The 15,905-nt window shown below is 47.3% G+C and overlaps 1 protein-coding gene across 1 annotated transcript in view; it reads left to right on the top strand.

The window, feature by feature from the left end:
* The window catches only part of NPHP4 (nephrocystin 4), a 188,447-nt gene that overhangs the window by 25,006 nt on the left and 147,536 nt on the right, over positions 1-15,905 (top strand). The window contains exons 6-7 of the mRNA XM_007942564.1: positions 8,179-8,315; positions 14,878-15,059. Of these exons, the coding sequence (XP_007940755.1) occupies positions 8,179-8,315; positions 14,878-15,059 (319 nt within the window). The remainder of the gene's footprint in view (positions 1-8,178; positions 8,316-14,877; positions 15,060-15,905) is intronic.

Below are 15,905 nucleotides of genomic sequence, written 5' to 3'. Positions count from 1 at the left end.
CCCTAACCATAATCCTAACCCTAACCCTCATTTATGTGATGATTTAATTGTTTAGAATAATTTTCCACGTGGGAATGGCTGGAAGTGCCTGGGCAGCGCTCCGACACTCATCAGAAGAAAGGCAACCTCTTTTCCTTGAGCAAACTTTCTAGAGGATGTGCTTAGCATGGCTGCAGTGCGGCAGACACTCCCAACTCCATAACCTCATTTCTTTACACGAGGATGGATCTCCAGCCAGTGCCCTTGCCATGCCTTCTGCTCTTTACCTGGTTCTGTGTTTTCAGTTGGTTTGTTTGACTGGCCTGGGCAGCGAAGGTCCAGCTCTGCTAGCGTCTGAGTCAGCCATTCGTGTGCTGCTGGTGCGTGAGAACTACCACCTGGAGAAGCAGGCCTTGCCCGTGGTTTAGCGTGGGCCCGCAGTGCTGGGGCCGCCTGGCCAGCACATGTCTGGGTGCCAGCTGGATGCTTCCATCACTGCTGCTGCGTCCTTGGAGGCAGGTCTGCTATTTTACGTGGCACACTGGGTGAAAGGGATGTTGAGGAAGAGAGTCTAGAGTGATCTTGGCCAGGCAAGCTGTTTGGAGAAGTCTTCAGCCCTTGTTCCACTGTGGTCTTGGCAGAGCTTTGCACAGATTAGCTGGTGTGATGGAAGCTGAGTCATACAAATAGAAGCCCATTTTCCAGAATTGGAACCTAAGGCCTCAGGGCCATGCCAGGATCAAAGTGAGTCCTGAGCCAGGCTTCCCCGTGGTGCTCGGGGTGTGAGGGCAAGAGCCATGGTCTAGCTCTCATAGTACGCAGTTTAGGGTTTGTGGGAAAGAGGAGTCTCTGGTGTATACATGTTACCCAAGAACTCCCCCCGTCCCACATGCACATGGGGCAGACCCTTCTCAAAGCCTCTGAAACACGTGGAGTCTGTCGATGAGGACATCATTGGCAGTGAGGTGTTAGGGGAAGAGCATGAGCCTAGGAAGTGGGTGAGTTATGGGGGATCGAGCAAGGCCCCTCTGGGGGCCTCGGTGAGAACCCTGTCTGTTTTCCATATTCATCTTCAAAGATTAATATTATAAGGGTGGTTTGGGGAACTGTGCCATATCTGGATGGTTTGTCTGCTGTGGGGTGACAAGGGCATTGCTTCCTGGGAGCATTGCAGTCTACACCCTGGCAGAAGCTGAGATGGGCAGGGCCCACTGGGGGTGGGGTGGGGTCTGGCAGCAGTTGGGAGGAAGCCCAGCTGGCCAGGGCAGCATGGTGGCATCTGGAGCACTGGGTAGTCTCAGATCTGGGTGGTGGACAGCCAGGCAGTGTGGTGAAGCAGCCGTTGAGCTGATGTGTGCAGTCATGCAGTGGCATCATTGGGCTCGGTGGCTGCTGATGGTCAGGGTCCCTGGTGGCCATTCATGGCTACAGAGAATTGAGGCTTATTGCCCTTGCTCCTGAAGGAGCCGACCAACCCTCTGTCCCTCTCTTGGTGTATCCCCAGAACTTCTGTATGCAGGCCCTGTGGTTTGTGCTGGCTGCTGTGGTACTAACTGGCCCTGCTTACATCACCAGCCTCCTCCCCACTCCAGCCTGTGCCCTACCTACTGTGTCTCTTCCGCTACGCTGTGCCAGCTGAACTAGTCTGGGCATACTTAGACTTAGTCTGAGGCATGCTTTGCATGTCCCATCCTGTGCTGGTGCTGAACCGTTTCTGCCATATGGACAGCCCTTTACCCCCTCCTGTTCTGGAATAATCCTCCTAAAAGACTGCCTGATCACGTGTTCCCCATCCTCCAGACTGTCCTGTGGCTGAGACCTCTTCACCTTGGCTTTAGAGACCTGCCATCTTTTGGTCCTGCTGTCTCTGGACACTTCCCTCCCTGGTGCTTGCTTGCCATGGTCCCTTCTCCTGGTGCACTGGTGGCTGGTTTGGTATGCATGAAGGGCTGCTCCCTGCCCACACTGCAGCAGGCTTCGGGAATGCCCTACTCTCTCCCCTCTGTGCTTGCTCATACTGACCATCCTCCTGGCAGTGCCTTCACTGTCTGACCCCCCAGGTAGTCTTCCCGTCCTGGGCTGGGCCTGTGGGTCCTGGCTCTACCCCTGTGCCCAGTGTGAGGCTTGCCCTCTCCAGGCCTGCTTCCCATATCTGTTAAACCTAAAATCCATAGGGTTGTCTTGAGAATGAATGAGCCAGCATGGTGTTTGGCACATACCAGGCCTCCCCCAAATTGGTGTTTCCTATAGTGAGGTATTCGGGCCACCTGCATTAGAGTCACTGAGGTGCTTGTTAAAAATACCAACTGCCGGCTGGGCCTCTTGAGTTGCATTTTAACAAGACCTACTTAGGCTCCCGTGGGAGACCTCTGCATCCCCAAGTCTGAGCATCCTTGCATTATATGACGCTATGTGGGGTTCTCTCCCTCAGACTTTCCCAGTCCATTCAGCCAGCCTTGCCTGCCCTCCCTGAGTCTGCTGAGCTTCTCTTTCAGAATGCTCTGAGTACAGCCCAGTGGGATCATGAGAGTGACCACTGATGGTGTGGCCACTGGGCAGTGCTGATGTGGCCTAACCCACTTATGTAGTGCAAAGCCAGCTGGCAGTTACAAAGTTAAACCGGAAAAAAACAAGCTCACTGCTCTAGAATTGATTCAACTCATAGCGACCCCTCCTTGGGTTTCTGAGGTGGTATCCCTACAGAAGTAGATTGCCCTATCTTCCTTTCTTACAAACTAATCTTTTTTTACAAAGTTAGTCTTTATTAAATGAGATTGGTAAAGACTAAAAGTTCTTTCCAGTCTCACTTCCCAGAGATGACCACTGCCCATGGTTCAGTGTATTTCTTTCATATAATCACCGATTCATTAAAAAATATTAATGAGTTGCTACTGTGTGCAGGCACTATGCTCCTAGCAGGTTTTACTGACTCTTAGCGCATATGTGTTTATTACATCTTTCTTGGGTAAGTCTCCTGGCCACAATCATCAAAAGCAGTAGGAAATGTTTTAGAACAAACAGGGACTTACTCAAGCTCATGTTTATTCCTGCCTAAGTCATCCCTGAATTTGGGTTTTGTTCTGTGGCTGCTGTTCCAGTGTTCTCCTTGTTTTGTGAGGTCCCTCCTGGTGAATTAACGTCCTCACACTCTAACAGAAGAGCTACATCAGCAGGGGGCTCTTGCCTGTTCAAAACTCATTCAAACCAAAACCAAACTCATTGCCATCGAGTTGGTCCCGACTCATAGCAACCCCTCCTTGGTTTCTGAGGTGGTATCTCTATGGAAGTAGATTGCCTAATCTTTCGTCTGAGGAGTGGCTGGTGGGTTTGAGCTGCCTGCCAGCCTTCTGGTTAGCAGTCAAATGCCTTAGGCACTATGCTACCAGAGCTCCTTTATTCCTATTAAAAAACCTCAAAAACCAAACTCACTGCCATGCAGTCAAATCTGACTCATAGCGACCCCTCCTTGGATTTCTGAGGCAATATCACTGCAGAAGTAGATTGCTCAACCTTCCTTCTAAGGAGTGGCTGGTGGGTTTGAACCGCCAGCCTTCTGGTTAGCAGTCAAATGCCTTAGGCACTGCACCAGCAGAGCTCCTCTGGGGTCCCATTTCTCTGTGATGCCCTCCTGGAATCACCAGCACTGCCCAGAGCATCGTGAGATGGCCTGTGTGCGCCATCTGAGCAGGACTGTTGTTGGGAACTGTGTTCCTAGCCAAGCCTGGCCACAGATGACCCAACTGAAACTGCGCGCAGTCACAGAGCAAGGGCCTTGACTTCCTCCGCTGTAGGCCAGCTCCACAAAGGCTGATTCTTGTCTGCCGGAGCTGCTGCTGGTTGGATGAATGAATGACAATGTCAGAGTAAGATTCTGCCTCGAGATGGATCGACACAGTGGTAGCAACAACAGGCTCAAACGTGGCAGTGATTGGGAGGATGATGGCACAGGGCAGTGTTTCAGTCGGTTGTCCATAAGGTTGCTACGGTGGTGGGTGCTGAAGGAAGAGGCCTGAGGCCTGGGGGGAGAGGAGGAAGGCAGCAGGTCTCAGTCTCCAGCCCATTCTGACCTCAACCTGATTCCTGACTTCCTCAAGCCTCTCTTTTCCTATAAAATGGGGACAATAATGGGGCCTGCTCATAGACACTGGGTTGGGAGTAATGAGATGGATTGGCATCGTGCAGGTGTCAGCCACTTAGTAAGTGCTCAGCAGACATGAGCTGTTCTTTGCATCATGAGCAGTCTTTCCTGAATTGAACCAGAATCTGCTGCTTCCCTGACCCTTCTGCCTTGTGGCTGCCTCTACAGTAGAGGGTTCTAGAGGCCTTCCCTCTGTAGCCTTTCAGTGTGTGCAGGAAGGACTTCTGCCAGGCTGTCCTTTCTCTTGTCTCAGCCTCTCAAGGGCCAAAGTGTGAGTCCCTGACTAGGACAGGTTTTAAGGCTCGGGCCTGTCCCATTGAGCAGGGTCTGTAGCCAGAGTCCTGGAAAAGGTACTGTCCACACAGAAAACATGGCTCTAGCCCACCGCCAGGCACAGTCATGTTTGCCTTCTAGCTTAAACATGGTGGAGTCCTCTGGAGAACACAATTATTTTATACTTGGTTGAAAATACAGAGTCTGCAAAAATAAAGGGCTAACAAGCCTGCCTTTTCTTTTCTTTTCTTTTTTTTCCTTTTCTCAACCGGCTTGACTATGGATGCTTGAGCAGGAGCTTGGGACTGTTCTTAGCTACTCTGCCTCTGGCTGAATAGCTATACCTGAGCTATACCTGCTCTCTGGCTTCCAGTGTGTTCCCAGCTCTGCTCTACTGCAGACCCTCCTTACGCACCTGGAGGTGCTGGCTGTGCCCTGCGAGCAGCACTGCAGCCCTCAGCTCTCCACTCAGCTCAGGGAGGCGAGCAGCCCTCCTCCCTCCCTGCCTTGTCCTGCCTGAAGTCCCATAGGAACACATCCCATTCTGCTTTGGGGCCCACCAGCAGTGGAGCCTCTTGCCCGTTTCTGGGGGAGGTGATCTAGTCTCCTATGGCTCATTTCTTTATCTTCTTTCTTTTAACCCTTTTTATTGTGGTAAAATATATAAAGTTTATCATATTAACCATTAAAATTAAAAACAATATATTGCTGTTAGGTTAGAGTCAGTTCCAACTCATCGTGACTCATAGTACAATAGATGAGACACTACCAGCCCTGCGTCACCTCCACAGGTGTTGTTGCCATTTTCGAGGCCATCGTTGCAGTCACAGTGTCAATCCACCTCGTTGAAGCTCTTCGACTTTTTCACTATCCCTCTACTTTACCAAGCGTGGTGTCCTTCAGGGACTGGTCCCTCCTGATGACCAAAATATGAGAAACGAATGAAAAAGTATTGAGGTAAAAGACATATAATGTAAAATTTGCCATTTAAACCATTTTAAAGTATACAATTCAGTGGTATTAATTATATTCATAACACTGTGTAACCATCACCATTTATTGCCAGAATGTTTTCATTGCCCCAAACAGAAACTCGGCCCCCATTTAATAATCACTCCTTATCTCCCCACCATCCCCTCATAACCTCTGATCTACTTTCTGTCTCTATGAATTTGCCTATTCTAGATATTTCATGTAAGTGGGATCATACAATAGCTGTCCTTCTGTGTCTGACATATTTTTCCTAAGCTGACTGTTTTCAGTGTTCCTTCATGTCATAGCATGTATCAGGACTTCGTTCCTTTTATTGCTGAGTAATAATGCATCAGGAACTCTGGTGGTGTAGTGCCTAAGGCATTTGACTGCTAACCAGAAGGCTGGTGGTTCAAATCCACCAGCTACTCCTCGGGAGAAAGGTTGGGCAATCCACTTCCATAGTGATACCACCTTGGAATCCCAAGAAAGAGTTGGTATAAGTCAGATCTGACTTGACGGCAATGCACTGTGTTTGTTGTTAATATTGCATCCTATGAATAGACCACATTTTGTTTATCCATTCATGTATTGATGGACCCTTGAGTTGTTTCCAGCTTTTGACTGTTGGGTCATTTCTTAACACAGACTAGTCTGCTGCTACCTTACTGCTCCTTGGAACCAAATTGGTTGAAACCGAGGATCACATGGTATACCAGTCCCTTGGACTAATTGTTTCCATGCATCTTTGGTTTTCTTCATTCTTCTTTGCTCTGGACAAGGAGAGACCCATCGTTGCCTCTAGATGGCCGTTTGCAAGCTTTTAAGATCCCAGTTGCTGCTCGCCAAGTAGGATATGAAACAATATTTTGTGTAGTATGTCATGTCAACTGAGCTTAATGTCCCCTGCGACTGTGGTGCTGACCCCACAGGACAAACTACTTGTTCCCTCTAGTTAGCTGGCTGTGGCCAAGAAGTGACTACTGCCTTGTTCTTGTCATCTCTACTATATACCTAGAAATTCTTACAGAGCATGCAAATACAGTTGTAGAAACATTGTCTGCCAACCCTATACATGGTCATGGGCGCGCTCCCCGCTGCAAAGACATACCTAATCGTTCAGCCTGTCCACTCATCCCTCCACCTGTAGATCAATGTTTGTCTTAATTGACAACGCAGTCCTGTATGTGCAAAAAGTACCTTTCATGCACCTCTCTATGTCTTCCTCTTTCTCAATGCCATTGTTAAAACACTCTTTTTTAAATCACAGAAGTAACACAAACTTTTTCAGAATTGGCAGTACTAGTATATGTTTGTGATAGAGAAAGTATAGAAAACCATAAAGAAGGGAATATGATAATGTGATTGCTGCATATAATCACATGTAAGGAACATTATAAAAAATAATATTGGTATCAAATGAGTATACAGTTTTATATGCTATTCTTTTCACTTACTATATCATGATTTCTTTCCCAGTATTAAGTGGTCTTTGAAAATAGGAGCTTTTGTTTTCATTTTATATCATGAATGGTTGTTTATTTAATATTCCCTATTGTTGAACATTTCGTTGTTTCTGATTTTTCTCTATTAAAAATAATGACCCAATGAGTGTTTTTGTACATAAGTTTTTACCTCTATCTTTGATTATTTTCTTTGAATAGGGTCACATAACTGGGATTACTGGGATGGAGATGGATGTGGATGTTTTAAGGCTCTAGGTGTCTATGAAAGGAGCTCTGGTGGTGCAGCGCCTAAGGCATTAGACTGCTAGCCAGAAGGTTGGTGGTTCAAACCCACCAGCCACTCTGTGGAAGGAAGATGGGGCAATCTACTTCCATGAAGATTTACTACCTTGGAAACCCAATGGGGGTCCCCATGAGTTGGAATCCACTCGATAGGTTTGGTTTTGGTTTGGTTAGGTGTCTACGAAGGCAAAAGACCAAGATGGCCTTTTAGCAGCTCTGATTGATGACCTTCTGGCAGGGCAAAAGAGTGCTCTTTTCACTGGGATGTCATCAGCATCAAGTTTTAGCTCAACTTTTACTTTTATTTTTTAATTTAGAATTGGCTTTTAGAATCTAAGATCTAGTACCTAAATATTTAAATAATCATAGAAACTCAGGGAGAGACAGAGACAGGGCCAGTGCTGGAAAGATGAAGATGGTAGTGAAATTAGAGTCAGACTTCATGGGGTTGAGTGGTCAGTGGGAAAACTTGGCTTTGCTGTCTTCCTTCTGTTGATGTCTTTGCTCCAGAGCTGTGGAGAAGGACTGGCTGTTTCACCCTCTCAGGTGTCTGTTCTGAACCAGGAGCCATTGTCCCCTTCCCCAGGAGCACGTATTCTGACCAGGACAGAGACTGGTGTTTTTGTTTGGTTGTTGCCCTAATATGCTCAAGAGTATTCTGGTGTGTGTTCCAAGTGGCTCCAGGTAAACTTGACAAGAGATAAGGTAGTTGGCTGTGTTCTTGCTGGAGAGGAATTTAAGTAATAAAGGGAAACCAAGCTGAAGGGGAACAGATGTTACTTTGCATTTTGTAATCTGTGTTCTTTGAATTGCTGAATTTCAAAATTTTTTCCTGGAGGAGGTTTGGGGTAGATTTTGGACATAAATGAAATTTACATTTGCTTAATCATTTTAGCTGTTCAGCTGAAACAGGGTGGGCTTTAATGTGGTGCCTGACTTAGCAGGTACCCATGCTGCCTGTGGGCCCCTTACCCAAGGCTGGCTGAGACTTTGGTGGGTGAGAGTCCCCTGGGCTCCCACCTGTGGCATCTCTAGGATAATCTCTACCTTGCCCTCTCATTGCTTCAGGTGATGCCCTTCGAAAGCCCCACCTTCAGAAGTGTGTCACCCTGTACTTGGACGATTTGTTCTTCAACTTGTACCCCTCCCTGGAGAAATTTGAAGAAGAGCTTCTGGAATGCCTCACCAGTGATCGCTTCTGGGAGGTACTGCCTCATATCCTGGGAACTTTTGCAAAATCTGAATAGTGAAGATGTACATGCAGAGCAGGTGGGGATGACAGTTCCTGGCACCTCAGTCCCCTGAGGATGGGCAGTCTGGTCACCGATGTATGGTCCTGTTTGTCCCCCTTTTTGTGGCTGAAAGGGGCACTCTTCTGTGCCTGATTTGCTATTAAAAGTTAGTTATTGTTGTTTACTGCTGTTGAGTCAGACCCAACTCATAGCAACCCCCTCCTTGGGTTTCTGAGGCGGTATCACTATGGAAGTAGATTGTCCAACCTTCCTTCTGAGGAGTGGCTGGTTGGTTTGAAAAGACACCCTTCTGGTTAGCAGTCAAGTGCCTTAGGCACTATGCCACCTGGAATCCCCAGATGGTGTACATGGTTAACTATGCCACCTGGAATCCCCAGATGGTGTACATGGTTAATGTGCTGGCCTGCTAACCACAAGGTTGATAGTTCAGGTCTACCCAGAGGTGTCTTGGAAGAAAGGCCTGGTGATCTACTTCCAGAAAATCAGCCATTCAGAACCTTGTCGAGCATAGTTCAGCTCTGACACATGAGGTGTTGGCATGAGTCAGACTCAGTGCTCAGCCGTCCCTTCTGGAAGCTGAGCCCCTGGAGGTGCCTCCCGTCCACTGTCTTCATTTCTGCTGATGATGAAGACACAGTTCACCTGAGACTGGGTCCTTTATCTGGTCCAGACTGGTCTTCATCTGACACTGATTTTGACATATCTTGAAACAATCCTCAAAGTAAATGAAGTCACTGTGAGTGTAGGGGAATGCATAAAGCAATCCACCTTTACATAGGACATTTTGAGAGGATTTGGCTCATTTCAGGAAGATGACTAGAAATCTGTCATTTCATGCTGTAAAAGCAGTTTTCTGGAAAAATGCTCCCTCTGACGCTATCAGGTTTGGCTGCTGTGTGAGCAGACTCCTGTAGGCAGCAAACACTTCCCTTGGAGGCCTGTGTGAGCTGTGGGTGGCTGCTCCTTCCCACTGCTTGTCAATATGCTGATATGTCCATGGTTCAGAAGTGCCTGGCTGGGCCATTTATGAGAGGAGTCACACATCCACTAGGCAGTGGCCCACAATAAGAACATTGATCTGTTGTGGAAGGTCTCTGGATGTTGCCAACAGTTGTGCTTGACTACTAATGTAAATGTTGGTGGTTTGAACCCACCCAGTGACACTGCTGAAGAAAGCCTGACAGTCTGCTTCCAAAAAGATTGCAGGCAAGAAAATGCTATGGGGTAGTTCTATTTTGCAACACAGGGAATTTCTATGAGTTGGAATTGACTCCATAGCAGTGAGTTTGTCTTTTGTGACCTAGTGGCATGTCTACATGCAGCAGAGTGAGGTGACTACTTCCCGCTGATGCCTTCCCTTCTGAGTGAGCCATGCTATGCTGGTTCTTTCCATCCATTCATCCATCACCGGCTTGCAGTTTGTAAAGCACCCTATTAGGGAATAGGGCTCTTTCCACCTCTAACATAAGGATTTTCTTGGTCTTTCTGGGTAGAAGCTTGTTATTGGCCAAAGGACATTTGAAACACCTTTGTAGATTTGGGGAACTTGGCTTTTTCCAGGCAACAGTCTCCTTCATCTGGAAAAATGATTCTAATAAACCATCATTGATGCTGCTAGAGTGGACTCTGTCCGACTGGTGCTTCCATTTTCAACAGAGGAGGGGACAAAAGTGTGAGGTGTTCTGCTCACTGTTCGCATGTTGCTCTGTGCTGTGAGTGCTAGGTCTTCACCTGCTCCATTGCTGATGGAATGGAGGGAGCTACCCACAGACGGAGAGACAGGGGCAGCTGAGAGTCATCTCAGCTGCCAAGGAAGGGCCACCCCAGGGACAGTGATGGCAGAGCTTGACTGAGGACTCACTTCTCTTTGTCCCTGCCCCCCAGCATAGGGGAGAGACTTCATGTGGGAAGATAGCTGAGAGACCAATGTGGGCAACATCCTGTCATTACTTCAATGTTAGTTTTCTCTCTTATTGAGAAATATACCTGAAGAAACATGCATAAAACATAAATGCACAGTATAATGAATGAGTGAAAAGGGAAGAACACCCTGTAACTGGAACCTCCAGAACCCCTTCTGGTTATACCCACTTCTCTGTTCCCGCTTTCCTGCCCCGACCCTGTCCCCGCTTCGCTTCCATGCTCCACGCTCCCACTCTGCTCCTCTTGCCTGCCCCCGCTTCTCATCCCTGCCCCCCAGGCTTTTACAGTAATCACTTCCTGCTTTGCTTGCTTTACCTTTATGTTTATCCCCAAGCAATGTAGGCTTGCATGGTTTTTACTTTTATTTAAATGAAATTAAACTTTTTTTTCTTTATGTATCTTGTTTCTTTTGCTCAATATTGTGCTTGTGAATTCATTCTTACAGTTACAGTTGACATAGTTCTGGTTTGTTCATTTTCTTGCCTCTCTGGTATTGTACCTTGAGCACGCCACGGATCATTGATCCGTTTGTTTGTTGATGGGCTCCTGGGTGGTTTTCAGTCTTTGGCCGGTACAACCCTGCTGTGAACATTCTTGAACATGTATCCTGGTTGTTACCGAGCAGCATCTAAATGAGTAGTGTTGTAGTTACCTAGTGCAGCCATAGCAAAAAATTACCACAAGTGGTGGCTTTAAGGGAGAAGTGTTTACTTATTTTTTTCCTTTTATTGTGTTTTGGTTGAAAGTTTACATAGCAAATTGATTTTCCATTCAACAGTTTGCCCACATTTTGACTTTTGACATTGATAGCAATCCCTATGGGGTTACAACACTCTTCCCACTTCCTCCCTGTGTTTACTGTTTCCATTCATCCTCTCCTGTCCCTTCCTACCTTCTGAGCTTTATCTCTGGCAAATGCTGCCCTTTTGATCTCATAAGGTTGATTGTTCTCAGAAGTACATACCTTCCTGGAGTTACCATTCACCTTACAGGGCTGTCTATCATTTGGGTGAAAGTTGAGTCATGAAATGAGTTTGGTTCCAGGCCTGAAGGGTGTCTAAGGGCCACAGTCTCCATCCAACCAGCAAGCTTCCATTGTCTCACAGTGCGGAGGCTAGGAGTCCAAATCAGAGCATCAGCTTGAGTAGAGGGTCCTTCTTTTTCCCTTTCAGCTTCTAGTCGCTTCTGGCAATTCTTGGAGTCCTGGGCTTGTACATGCATGGTACCTTCTCCCTATGCATGCTGTGTCTCTTCTGTTCTTTTTGTTAGACATTGCTCAGACGGGATTAGGTTTGGGGTATGCCCTACTCTGGTATGCCCTCATTAATGTAATAAAAGAAAACCCCTATTTCCAAGCAGGGTCATAGTTACAAGTACAGGAGTTAGGACTTAGATAACTTTTTTGGGGACACAATTCAATCCATAACAAGTCAGAAGTAAAAGGGCCTTTCTTGAAAAGTTCTCATGTGTCTGCAGTGAGCTAGTAGGTCAGCTGCGGCCTGGCAGGGTTGGCTGGTCTTGCGCCATGGTGGACAGCTTAGCTCTGCTTCACATATTGTCTTATCTTCCAGCAGCAGGTCAGGGCTCATAGAGGGGAGAGCAAGAGAGGAAGTGCAAACACAAGGACTTTTCTAGCCTCTGCTAGCACCAAGTGTGCTCCTGCCCTGTTGGCCAAAGCAAATAACTCAGGGCCTTGTCCTGAGTCAGAAAGGGACTAGCTCTGAGTAAGAAGGCCCAGGATGCAGCTGCAGAGAGGCTAGGACCTGGAGCACAGACAAGGCAGTCTGCTATGGGGGTATAGGTGAGAAATCCCGGGATATCTTAGCTTGGCAGGAACCCTCTGCAGGTTGCAGGGCAGAGCTAGGTGTGTACTCCACTCCCCGCCATTGCCTATCTCTTCTCTGAGTCTCCGTCTTTGTATCTGGTCCTGGCAGCCAGTGTGTGATATCTATAGTTTTATGTTATACCACTGTCCTTAACTGGTGGCTTTTCTTTTTTTGGGGTGCTGGTGCTTGCTATTTGGTGCTGTCAAGCCACTGCTAACTTGTAGAGGACCTGTGTACAACAGAACGAGATACCGCCTGGTCCTGCACCAATCCTCACAATCGTTGCTGCGTTTGAACCCATCGTGCAGCTACTATAGCAGTTCATCTTATTGAAGGTCTTCCTCTCTTTCACTGACCTCTACTTTTCCAAATATGATGTCCTTCTCTAGAGTCTGGGCCCTCTTGATAAAAGGTCTAAAGTACATGAAAGGAAGTCTCCCCATCCTCTCTTCTAAGGAGCATTCTGGCTGTACTTGTTCGAAGACAGATGTGTTTGTTCTTCTGGCAGTCCATGGTATAGTCAATATTCCTCCCCAATACCACGATTCGAAGACATCATTTTTTCTTTGGTCTTCCTTACTCATTGTCCAGCTTTTGCATACATAGGGGACAATTGAAAATACCATGGCTTGGGTCAGGTGTACCTTTGTCCTCAGAGTGACATCTTTGCTCTTTAACACTCTAAAGAGGTCTTTTGCAGCAGATTTGCTTAGTGCAGTATGTCGTCTGATTTCTTGATTGGGGGAAGGTGCTGCTTTCATTACTTGTGCTCATTAGGTGTCCAGGAGAGGATGTTCTTTGTGAAGTGACAGTCTGTCACGCTCACTCGGAATCTCTGAGATCTCTGTGTTCCCTCAGGAGTCAAGGTGGTCTTTTAAAAACATGAACCAGTCGCTTTTCTTTGCTTAAAACCTCCTGCTGGCTTCTCATTGCCCGTGGATGATCCCTGGATTCTGTGCCATTGAGTTCAAGGCATGCATGATTGAGTTGGGGTCAGTGCCCCTAACCTTGTCCTGACCTCACTCTACAGAGTTCTCTGCACTGCGTCTGTGCTGCTTTGTGTCATGGATAGTCTTTTTGTCCCTACGTGGGAGCCTCTGTGCAGGGGGCTTCCCTCCCTGTATGTTATTCCAACCCAGCCACCCTGGGGAGGCCACCTTGCCTGTCCTGCTGCCAGTAGCAACACTGTTCTCTGTGGGGTGCTCTGCAGTGCCTCATACCCTTCAGTCTCCGGGTGCCATTCCTCCCTGAGGGCATAGGCTATTTCTGTACTGGCTGGTTCTCTCCCTCTGTTGAATGGCTGCTCCCTGAGGACAGGGTTGTTACCTGTTTTGTTTGCCCCCCACACAACATACAGAGAACAGTGTTTGGCACAAACCAGTACCAGTAGCTGTCGAGTTGACTCTGACTCATGGTGACCCCATGTGTGCAGAGTAAAACTGTGCTCCATAGGGTTTTCAGTGGCAGATTTTTTGGAGGTAGATTGCCAAGTCTTTCTTCTGAGGCACCTCTGGTTGTACTTGAACCACCAACCTTTCAGTTAGCAGCCGAGCACATGAACTGTTTGCATCACCTAGACACTCTGTTTGGCACATAGCACACATATTTAATAGTTACTTGTTGTATGATTCAATCAGTTGGTACCCATTCTATTAGTCTATGTAGTTGGCCAATTATTAATTACTTCCTGAAGTGGACTTTTTTCTTTCTTTTTGCTCTCTACCCATTTTTGAAAATGTCATTTCATATGATATGATCGGTATGATATATAAACACAAAGCAGAGAATGGGATTCAGATGGAAACACACATTTTCTCATGGTCCCTGCTGTTTTCTTATTGCTCAGACTGGATTGAGGGTAGAGATGTTTTAAGGGTGTCCTTGTCGAATTTTATACATTCCCATAAAAATCATTTTATTATGCATTTTTACTGTCTTTGTTTTCTTGTTCCTGTCCCACTGGCTGATCCTCCATTTCCCCCATATTATATTTCATTATCCAAAGACTAATAGGCTGAATTTAGGTTTGTTCAGCTTGATTAATGGACAGTGAAGAAAACTTGAAAATTCAAGGATCGTTTTGGAAAGATCACATAATTTAATAAACAATAATAGCCTGGAGGACTTTCCTTGCTCGTTTGTTGGAGTGCCTGTATGTTTTTTTGTGAAGATGAAACACTTTAATATCCGGTGATCACTTTGGGGCAGGTTCCATTTTTATTGGTTTATGACTTACTGTCTAAATATGCTTGCTCTTCCCACCTCCCATCTGCCCCAGGCCTCCAGTCTGAGTACAGGAGGGGGACTGGTATCTTGAAGCTGACAATCTCTGCTTCCAGAAACCTCTTCATTATTGTCCTCCAACCCAGCAGGGAGTGGGCTTCAAGACCCTTTGAGACCTTACCCACTGAGGGGCTGGAGCCCATGTTTGCTAGCTGGCTGCGTCTGAAAATTGTCAGCCCAACCCTGAAAACCTGGAACCAAGAATTGGGCGACTTAGGCATCTAGGGATCTGAGGAGGAACTAATTGCACTGAGAAAATCAGGCTTATGTCATAGACCCCAAAAGTCCTAGAAAATGCACGAAGGCCTCCAGTAGCAATGGAGTGATTTTTCTGTCATTCCATTGGTTGGGCTTGTTTGACCTAGCACCCTCTGATCTGGATATGTCAATAATGTCTCTTACAGTCTCCTCTCTCTTGGGACTCTGCTGGGCCACCCTCTGCTCTACCAGGGGCTCATTCTGGTCCACACGTGCCATTTCAGGGGAGCAGCCCCAGGGATGGCGGCGCCCTGGAGATCCGGGAGCGGCGCCTGTGTGTGGGTGTGCACAACGGATTGGTCTTTGTGCAGAGGCCGCAGGTGGTTGTGCTGGTGCCTGAGATGGAGGTGGCCCTGGCACGCTCGGCCAGCTTCAGCAGAAAGGTTGGCTCCTCCTCCAAGAGCAGGTATTTAAATGGGGCTTGAGAGGTTGGGGGATGCAAGGAGGGGTCAAGACACGGTTAGTGATTGGTCTATGGAGGTATGGAATGACCATGTTGGGTCTTCCCTGTGGTCTTGTTTGTTCCCCTTTGAGTTCACGATTAGGAACATATCTCAGGGTTGTAAGGTTGCAGAGGAAGTCCGATTTATTCTGTGATAGTTATGCTGTTAGCATTTTGGAAACTTCTAGAATGTGGCTGCTGAGAGTCTGTGGAGGCCCGTGTGGAGTCTCTTCCATATGTGTCCTTGTGACTGGTTCCTTGTGTGACAGAGAGCCAGAGTGATGTCTTTTCTATGTAACCCCATGCTCCCAAATCAGATAGTACCCCACATCACATGTTACAGATACCTTCAAGGGGCAGGCATTCCCATCCTCTTTCTCGATGCTGGGCAGGCCAGCCCTGGAAGTAGGGCCCTCTGGTGGAGCAGTGCCTAAGGCATTTGACTGCAAACCAGAAGGTCGGCAGTTCAAACCCATCAGCTGCTCTGCAGAAGGAAGATGAGGCAGTCTACTTCCATAAAGATTTACTGCCTAGAAACCCGATGGGGGTTGCTATGCATCTGAATCGACTTGATGGCAGTGAGCATGGTTTTATTTTGGTTTTCTTTGGTGTACTCCCAGCAGGCTCAGTCATCACTCTGTTTGCCTGTATGCAGACTGGCAGTTTGGAAAAAATGTTGATGGTGACCCTTAAGAAAGCATTGGTTTAGGGAACCCCCTGGAAGTTCTCAGCAGCACTGCATCGGTGGATGTGCTTTGCTGGGGTGCTCCCCTTCATCGGCTTTCATAGAGTGGGATAGTGGAGGGCCAG

The sequence above is a fragment of the Orycteropus afer genome, unplaced genomic scaffold (genome assembly GCF_000298275.1).
Source record: "Orycteropus afer afer isolate SDZICR_OR568_19922 unplaced genomic scaffold, OryAfe1.0 scaffold00094, whole genome shotgun sequence".
Classification (NCBI taxonomy): Eukaryota; Metazoa; Chordata; class Mammalia; order Tubulidentata; family Orycteropodidae; genus Orycteropus; species Orycteropus afer.
Note: the sequence above shows the minus strand (reverse complement) of the source record. Positions and strands in the feature narration are given on the sequence as shown.